The sequence below is a fragment of the Octopus bimaculoides genome, chromosome 14, assembly GCF_001194135.2.
Source record: "Octopus bimaculoides isolate UCB-OBI-ISO-001 chromosome 14, ASM119413v2, whole genome shotgun sequence".
Lineage (NCBI taxonomy): Eukaryota > Metazoa > Mollusca > Cephalopoda > Octopoda > Octopodidae > Octopus > Octopus bimaculoides.
The window spans coordinates 51,750,573-51,760,754 of NC_068994.1; the positions used below are offsets into that span (position 1 = coordinate 51,750,573).

General features: G+C 37.2%; 1 protein-coding gene across 2 annotated transcripts in view; it reads right to left on the reverse strand.

Annotated features, from left to right (window-relative positions):
• Window positions 1–74: 74 nt before the first annotated feature.
• LOC106878571 (gastrula zinc finger protein XlCGF57.1) overlaps window positions 75–10,182 on the reverse strand; it is a 12,973-nt gene continuing 2,865 nt past the window's right edge. The window contains exons 1-2 of one of the 2 annotated variants that reach the window (XM_052972866.1): window positions 9,007–9,592; window positions 75–6,488 (exon numbers count right to left, since the gene is read on the reverse strand). In XM_052972866.1, coding sequence (XP_052828826.1) covers window positions 4,098–5,441 — 1,344 coding nt within the window. In that variant the 5' untranslated portion in view covers window positions 5,442–6,488; window positions 9,007–9,592 and the 3' untranslated portion in view covers window positions 75–4,097. Of the gene's footprint in view, window positions 6,489–9,006; window positions 9,593–10,182 lie in introns of those variants that run through there. The other variant, XM_052972865.1, reaches the window with a different exon arrangement.

The window sequence follows — 10,182 nt, forward strand, 5'->3', positions numbered from 1 at the left end:
TATATATATATATATATATATATATATGTATATGTATGTCTATATAGATGATATAGTCAATAGGAGAAAAGAAGTTCATAAATATCATTTTATTTCTTTTGTTGTTTTCATGTGTTTGCTATGATATCACGACCTTATGGTGTTTTCTCACGTCTTTGTAATCAAGAGGATATCACATGATATCACAGTGACATATAATATATTACATTATATTATATTATATTTCTGTAAGATGTCACTTCTTTCAGCTTGCGATCAATCATTTTTATCAATGGTTTCTATGGAAACAAAACTATCACATGATCACAGTCATAAACATAAGATGCTTCTCTTGGAGGAGGCTGAGAGGGAATAGACAAAAAAAATACATTTGTCATGTACATGAACCAGTCATACACATCAGTGTCATCAACATAAGATTGCTTCTATGGGAACATTCTCATAAATACTGGATGGTTTCTCTGGAAATGAAACCATTACATGGTCACAGTCAAATATGTATGGTGGCTTCTTTGAGAACAAAATTGTCATGTGAACACATTCATAAAAATAAGGTAGTTTCTATATGAACAAAACAGCCAAGTGACGAGTAATAAAATTTTGATGGTTTCTACATGAATATAACTATGTGGTTTATCATAAACATTAAATGGGCTTCTATGGAAACAAAGCTGTCATAAGACAAGTCATAAATGCAAGATGGTTTCTATGAGTGGTGGTGGTGGTGGGGGGAAAAACTGTCATATGATTGTTTCTATGAGAATAGGACTGTGACAAGTTCAGTCATAAATACAAGATGGTATCTTAGAAAATAGGAATGTCAATGTGACAAAATGGCTTCAATGAGAATATGATTGTTAAATGACCATCTTTTGTCTTTTTTCTTTCAACTTGTTTCAGTCATTTGATTTTGCCCATGCTGGGGCACCACCTTGAAAGGTTTTAGTTGAATGAATTGACCCCAGGACATTTTTTAAAAAAATTTTTTAAGACTCGTACTTATTCCATCAATCTCTTTTTTTGCAAAACTGCTGTCATGGGGACATGAACAAACCAACACCAGTCGTCAAGTAGTGGTGGGGAACAAACACAAAACAAAAACAAACACACACACACACATATAATGTATATATGCCAGACATCTTTGATCTTCCATACCAAATCCATTGACAAGGCTTTGGTCAGCCTGGGGTGAAAGCAGAAGACACTCGCCCAAGGTGCCATTCAGTGGGACTGAACCCGGAACCATGTGGTTGGGAAGCAAACTTCTTATCACACAGCTACACACAGTCTCTATGGAAACTGTTGTCACCTGACTAGTCATAAAAGTAACAGATGGAAAAATAGACATGAAAAAATTGTTGTTTTCCCCATGTTTTCTAAATGTTACAGACATGTTTACAAGTGCCAAACTGTAGTACCATTTTTAAAATATTTTCATTTGTTTTTCTTTTTAGCAGGGAAGAGGGGTACATCTGTTTGTGCCATGGAGATAAAATATACTTCAACCCAACATTTTCATTAGTTCTTTATGAGTTCTCTTTAACTTCACCTCAGTGTTTCTGGTCAAGTCTCATCATTCCTTTTTGGTTTGTTGCGTTCTCTCAATCTTTGATATGACACAAATATTTCAAGATATCAAAAAAAAAAAATCAATATGCATTAATACTGATAGGAGAGTAGTTTATCATTGTTTAGTTCCCAGATCAGCCCGATCAAGTAGACTTATGATGATACACATTCCAGCTGTGACCATCATGTCAAATTTTTTTTTTTTTGTTTTGATTATTTTGGTGTGGCCTTCATCTAAGATGGCAAGGTATAATTTGAGGGATATTTGGCTGTTATTCATAGGAGGTCAAACGGTCCTGCAGACATTTTCTTTTTAACCCTTTTGATACCAACCCACTTGAGACTACCCCTCTTGGTTCTATGATATAAACATCTTGTTTTAAAGTTAAAACCTTTCATTAAAATTTCTAGTTAATTTATGTTCCATACACCAGCTTAATAATGGCAAAAGTTATTTCATTAAATTCTCCATCATTTTCAAAATTAATTGAAACAAAGGCAGGATAATTTAACAAAAGTTTGGTAACATAAGGGTTGAAGCAATGCTGTCCAGTCACAGACCATTAGTAAACAGAGTGAATCCTAGTGTAGATGCTTTGTCAATCACTAAATGAAAGGACAAATCCTTTAGATTTCTGATGATCGAACCTACCAGAACAGTGATTGTTGTAACTGATGGAGTACCAGTTTAAAAACATGCAGTTTCCATTTACCAAATTTCACTCACAAGGTATCAGTTGGCCAAAGGCTACAGAAGAGGACACTTGCCCAAAGTGCCAAGCAATGGGCTGGAATCCAAAATGATGCGGTTGTGAAGTGCACATCATAACCACTGAATCATGGCCATATCTAACATAACAATAATTATTAATTATTGCATTATTTTAGACAGCTGAGGTCAACCTTGCCTTTCATCCTTTCGGGGTTGAACACTGGGGTCGATGTAATTGACTTATTCCCTTGCTTGAAATTGCTGGCCTTGTGCCAAAATTTGAAATCATAATTTTCGTCAACTCAGTTTTCATAAGCACAGTAATGTCACTTGTGCATTGGTTGCAAAATATGTGCATGCATGTGCAGTTCACAGAGAACAGTGTCTTGTAGTGGTGTTAAATTGGATGAAGAATTACACAGAACATGCAAGAACAAGTATAGCTCATTAGGTGGGCTTCTACACAGTTTTTACAGTGGAAGTGCATGGCTTTGTGGTTAGAGTGTTGCAGGACTTGTGATTGTAAGATTGCGATTTCAATTCCTGGACTGGGCGATGCATTGTGTTCTTGAGCAGAGAACACATCATTTCACATTGCTCCAGTCCACTCAGCTGGCAAAAATGAGAAACCATGTGACGGACTGGCGTCCCATCCAGGTGAGGAATATATACATCACAGAAACCAGGAAACTGGTGCTATGAGTCTATATGATTCAAGGAACTTTATCCTAATTTTTTAACCAAGGTGTAGCACACTTGGATCAAACCAAGGATCATGTGATTGCAAAGAAAACTTTTCAACTATATTTAGGTCATGTTTACATGTGTGTGCAATTTCTGAATCACTCCATTGGATTAAAGAGCAGTCATGAAAATATATAGGTTTGATGTTGTGTATCTGCGACAAGGCAGACAGTTTGTCGAACTTCACACTTCACCAAGTTGTACAATATTTTGTAGCCACAGAAGGAACTAAACTCAGGACAGCTCAGCAATATTTACAAATTGCCTGCCAAAGTCCTACAGTGTTGCTGTTACATACAATGGTGAATTATTTCAAACGTATTAAAAGTTCAGTGGGTTGGACCACTTGAAAGAGTTAAATGTCTTGTCTACAGATACACACAGCAGTAATATTAACAAGATTCAAATAGCTGATCCCTTTCGGCTGGTTGGTTGGTTGGTTGTCCAATATTTCTATCAACGAGACTGTCAACATTCTCCAGATATATCTGCTGGGGGTGTGGTGTGGTGGGGGGCAAACAACAAAGTTCACTCTCTTTTTGATGAGGCAGAGGATATAAAAAGTTAATTTTTGTAACGACGGTTATAACGGAGTGAGCTGACACATCCCGCATCCCACTTCCGATTATTAGTGACATTCAATTCATATCATCTTAGAGACCCTAAAAAGTTAAGTTGACTCTCACTTTGGCAGGATTTGAACACTGAACAATATAGTAACAAGAAAGATAGATACAGTCAAACAGTTAGTCAGTCCACTGCTAACACACCGACAAGCAGAAACTTCATTGGACAAGGTCTTCAAGATGATTTTTTTAATTATTATATATTCAGCATGGTTGATTAAATTGAGCCTCTTGTATTATCTCCCCTGACAGTATATCACTTGTGGTTATTTATGTGAGGTACTAAACTAATTATAGTAAAGCCTCCAGTTTGAAGTAATGTAATTTGGCATAAGGTCTTTACTGTGTCCACATGTGTCAACAAAACAATAAATATACCCACAACAATAACAGCTTCATTGTGACAATGATCCCAGTTCTTGGTTCCAGATGTAATTGAATGTTTAAGCAATGTGTGATTCCAAATGAATCTTTAGATGAAAGTAATCGAAGAAGTCTTCACCGCAGACCTGACAATGGAAAATATTTTCCAGTGTGTGTGTTTTGATGTGTTTTTTCAACAAGCTTTTCTCAGCATACTGCTTTTCACAAATGTCACATTGGAAAGGTTTCTCTCCCGTGTGTATCCGAATGTGTCGTTTCAGGTGATAATTGTCAGAAAACCCCTTCCCACACAACTCACACAGGTAGGGTTTTTCTCCGGTATGTGTTCGAATGTGTCTTTTCAAGTGGAAATTTTCAGAAAAGGTTTTCTCACATACTTTGCATTGCAAATTCTTCTCTCTCAGATGCATTCTCATGTGACCCTGTAAGTGGAAGTTTTGAACAAATTCTTTGTCACAAATCTGACAAGTGAATGGTTTCTCTCCACTGTGGATTCTCATATGCCCTTTCAGCTGGAAATTCTGAGCAAATTCTTTGCCACACATATCACAAACAAAAGGTTTTTCACCTGTGTGTCTCCTCATGTGTATTTCCAAATTATTTTTCTGCAGAAAATCTTTGCCACAGACTTCACAGTGAAACTGCTTCACAGCTGTGTGTCTTCGGACATGTTTCCTTAGGAAACTCTTCGAAGCAAACCCTTTCCCGCAAATGTCACAGGTAAAGGGTTTATCACCAGTATGTGATTTGTTATGGACTTCTAAGCTGGATTTATGAGAAAAGTCTTTCCCACAGATATCACAATGAAACGGTTTCACGCCTGAATGCGTTCTACAATGCATTTCCAATAAAGATTTAATAGAAAAACTCTTTCCACAAACTCCACAAGGAAAAGGCTTCACACCTAAATGAGTTTTGATGTGTCTTGTTAAATGAGATTTATTATAAAATTTCTTATCACACTTTTCACAGCCAAAAGGTTTATCTCCCGTGTGTGTCCTGATGTGTGTAACTAGCTGAGGTTTCGTTGTAAAGTCTTTACTACAAATATCACAATGGTATGGTTTCAGCCCTAAATGTATAGCAATGTGTCTTTTCAGGTGGTAATTAGTTGCAAAATCCTTGGTACACATCTTGCAACAAAATGGTTTTTCTCCATTGTGTCTCCTCACATGCATTTCATACTGAGCTTGTACAGTAAAATTCTTGCCACACTCATCGCAGTGATGAATTTTCCTGGTAGTGTGAGTCTCAACATGTCTTTTAAGATGAGCATTCTTAGCATACTCCTTGCCACAAACCTCACATTGGTATGGTTTTGCCCCAGTATGCATTTTCATATGTACTCTCAAATAGATTTTCTGAGAGAATTCTTTGTGACATATTTCACATTTGGCCTGCATGATGACGGGTATTTTTCAAGCTGAAAGGTATATGTAAGTATGTATGTATATATATATATATATATATATATATATATATATATATACACAGTTTCCTCCCTCCAGTTTGATGAGAGGTCATATGCCCTCCGCCATTAGAGCCTGACGAGTTGTCTATAAAGCTAAGTGCTTCATGGATGCAAAACCATTGGTCACTCTATGACCAGACATATATTTAATTGCATATAAATACATTACAGCTCTATCTTTAGAGTGTGCTTCTTTTTCGCCAAATCAGATTGGAGCCTGGTGTAGCCATCTGGTTTCACCAGTCCTCAGTCAAATCGTCCAACCCATACTAGCATGGAAAGCGGACGTTAAACGACGATGATGATGTGTGTGTGTGTGTGTGTGTGTGTGTGTGTGTGTAAATGGTTTAAAAGGAACAAATTTTCAGGAATGAAACAATGATAAAAATATATAAATAAATGAATTTGTTGCTTTGAAGTTATTGTCACTGTGGAAAATAGCTATGCAATGTTCTGTTTCCTCTGTGTGCAAATGCAAATATGCAACCAGCATGCAAAGGAAACAAACACATATGCAAAAGCTACATTTGTTCAAAAGTGATGCATGGCTGGTTCACAGGCACCATCCATCATCAAAACCCTAAAGTAACATACTTTATATACTGTATGCATACTTAAATCTCTTTTCTTTCTTTTTTGCATTTATGAAATAGATGCCAAAACCATCTTAATACTTTCAGGTTTAAATGCACTCAAGAATTTTGTGCAAACATATTTTTGTTGTTGCTGTTGCTGCTTCTGGGGGCAAAATCTGCACATCATAATAATGTTTTGTGCAAAAACGATTAAAACTTAAGAGAAGTGAGTTTGGTCAAGTGGTGCTGCCATCACAGAACTGAAGATGATAACTGCCACAAATTCCATGGAAATGATGAGAAACTGCTATCACCACAGAATAACTGCAAGCATACCAATGCATTTACCTGGTAAAAATACACCAAAATGCGGAGACTGTTTGACACCATGGAGATGGTAATTCCTGAAAATAAATGACAAAATTATGGTGTCATATTTTGAAATTAAAAATATATACTCTTCAACTAAATATATGAAACAAATGATTAATATACAGGGTGTCCACAAGGTCTGGGTACATGGAGTAAATAAAATCATAACATAAACAATTAAATATAAGAAATTATAATTTCTTATAGGATGTGTTAATCCCCATGTACCCAGACTTTGTGGACACCCTGTATAATTAATGTATCTAATATACATATTATACAGGCAAATATATATATAAGACATTAAAATAAGGATGGATAATTGTACATCCACAAAGATTGTTTATTACAGTCATATACACAATATATTCTATTTAAAACTCTGTCCAAGTAGTAAGGTATCTGCCCAGATTTCATATCCTTATCCATTCACACTATCTATGTTTGTCTGTCTGTCTGTGTGTCTGTCTGTATGTATGCATGCATGTATGTATGTATGTACGTACGCATGTATGCATACATGGCCTGAAATTTTTGGGGAGGGGGAGCATTCAATTAGACTGACCCCAGTACGCAACTGGTACTTAATTTATTGACCCCAAAAGGATGTAAAGCAAAGTCGACCTCAGCAGGATTTGAAAAGACAGATGAAAAACCGCTACGCATTTTGCCTGGCATGCTAACGTTTTTGCAAGCTTGCCACCTTTTTAATTTCAAGGAATATTTGTTTCCATGGCTGTGAATACACACACACACATTATCTATATGCCATGTCTATATAGTCATCTTCTGATTATTTAACTATTCAACACTCACAGTTTATATAATGGAGTCCTCTCAGTAAAGATGACAAAATGGATTTATTTGTCCTGTCAATATGGATTTGTTTGCCCTGTCAATAAACCGCCAGTATAATTATCGAGTGATTCCTTGCAGTATCTGTCTCGACACATCTTTTTAAGACGAGCATTCTCAGAGGTAGACTAGCACCAACCTGGCAAAATGACATGCTTCTGTATAGACTTTGCTAAAGCATTTTGGGCCATAACGCCAGTTAGAGGGTACGACCCTACCTCCCTCTCACCCACCCTTTCTCCCACTTGTCTCAGAGGCCCTATAAAGGGTTTTGGGGCACTGCTTTCCTCATTCCTGACAAAGAAAGAAAAGGAAATTAAAAGAAACCTCAACATCTACACAGTGAACATGTATTCACAGTCTATGACTCTCCATTCAACATCAACACTGTTTGACTCTCCATTCAATACTGACACTTAACTCAACATCAACACTAAGTTTTCATTCAACATCATCACTGACTCATCCATTCAACACCAAAAATTGTCTGCTTCTCCACTCAACACTGTCTGACTCTCTGTTCAACATCAAAATTGACTCTTCACTCAATATCAACAATGATGCTCCATCTAACTCCAACACTGACTCTACATTCAACATCGACATTGTTTGACTCTCCACTCAACGTCAACACTGACTCTTGACTCAACATTAACACTGTCTGACTCTCTACTCAGCCTCAATACTGTCTAACTCTCTGCTCAACCTCAATACAGTCTGACTCTCCACTGAACATCAACACTACCGGACTCTCCACACAGCACCAACAATGACTCTCCACTCAACATCAAGACTGTCTGATTACCCAACAGCTACCCACTAAATAAAACCATGTCAAAACAGACGACTGGGGCCTAGTGCAGCCCTCTGGTCTGCCAGACTCTTGATTCAACATTAACATTGCCTGACTCTCTGCTCAACATCAACACTCTGACCCCACTCCTACTCCAACCCATGCCAGCATGGAAAACAGACATTAAATGATGATGATGATGACGACGATGATGTTGATATATACGAGCTGTACCTAACCACTAGTTATAATATATACTCTAGAACGAGTCTCTGTTATACTATTAATATTGTATCAGATACTAAATACATCCTACGCATTATGCCCGCATGTGAGCATGCATGTGTAAATAAACGCAAGCATGGTCGAATGATTAAAAAGTGAGCCTTGGAATAATGAGGGCTGGGTTCGATCTCACTATATGGTATCTTGGGCAAGTACTGTTTACGAAACAGAGTAGAGGGAAACCGGATGGAAGTTCGTCGGATGGGATGTACTTGTAATTCAATGGACCAACCTCGTCATACACTGACTCTACGTAAGGGAGCAAGTGTCCGCGGAGTAACCAGCCACTTACACTACAATTCGATAAGCCCGTAGTTCTGTTGACGATCGAACAGCTGGAATAGTCAGCATCGAAACAGACGGGGATCCATCTGAAATGTCACGTTTCTTGCATTCAAACAGCATCAAAATCTTTCGTAGTAAACTATGATCTGGTCACAAAAAAAAATCTACCTTTATATATATCATCATTATTATTATTAATATTACTTGTACTGCGACGGATGGCTCTAACAGCCCTCCACCCCGAAGTTGGCACTCCAGTTAGAATTTTTCAAAAGTAATATAAAATCCCTTCCTGAATCATTTATATATTCATTAATGACTTCTCTACTTACATTTAAAACGTTTCCGTTGTATCTCCAAGTAACTTGCACAGTTCTACAGTCTGTACAGAAAAAGATAAATCTCAGAAACATGGGAGACAACTGGCTTAACGACCTGCCCACTTCGTTGTTTCTCTCTCTCTCCCTCAAATACACACACACTCACATACATAACATTAATATACGGAGTGGATATCCGAATTACACATAACTCATGTGTATGTATGAGTGTCTGTGTGTGTGAAGGTGCGCGGTCTAGTGGTTAAGTTGTTACGATCGCGAGATCGTGAGTTCGATTCCAGGACTGGGCGGTGCATTGTGTTCTTGAGCAACTCACTTCATCTCACGTTATTCTGCGATCACTCAGACGTCTGACTGTGGCACAGCGTGCACCTGTACAGGCAATGACAATTTGATGGAGAGAGTGGGCTAATAATATACGGGGTGTCCACAAAGTCTGGGTACATGGGGATTAACACATACTTTAAGAAATTATAATTTCTCACATTTAATTGTTTATGTTATGATTCTATTTACTCTATGTACCCAGACTTTGTGGACACCCTGTACAGCATAAACATTTGAGCACTATAAGCCAACCAAGTGTACAGGTTGCTCAACAAGAAACGGCACACCTGATCACAACTGCTTTCCTCGCACTCGAGAGAGACCGCCAATATATCTTTGCAAATTGTTGCTTTTCTTTCAATCGCGGTATTTTATTTTAACACTTTTAGTTTGAAACAAAATTAATAAATAAATGTAATAAATGCGGGAGTTTCTTTTCGTTTTTTTTTGTTTTTTTTTAAGTGCTCGAGAGGTTGTGTTTATGTATACATATCTATAAACACTTGCATAGATACAAATTCTCCCGATACAAACGCGCGCGCACACACATACATATACACACACATGCGCACATATATACTTCTACACACACACACATGTACACACATACATATACAAATATACACACACGCACATATATATGTATATACATAGGCACACACACACACACGCACATACTATATATATATATGCACACACACACACACACACACATACCTTAACACCTATAAACACACATTTTCATTTACTTCTCTCAGCTATACAAAACTAGTGACAGAACGAAATTATAAGAAAAAGCAAACTCCAGCTCGTCACAGTTCACTTTTTTAATTGCTAATT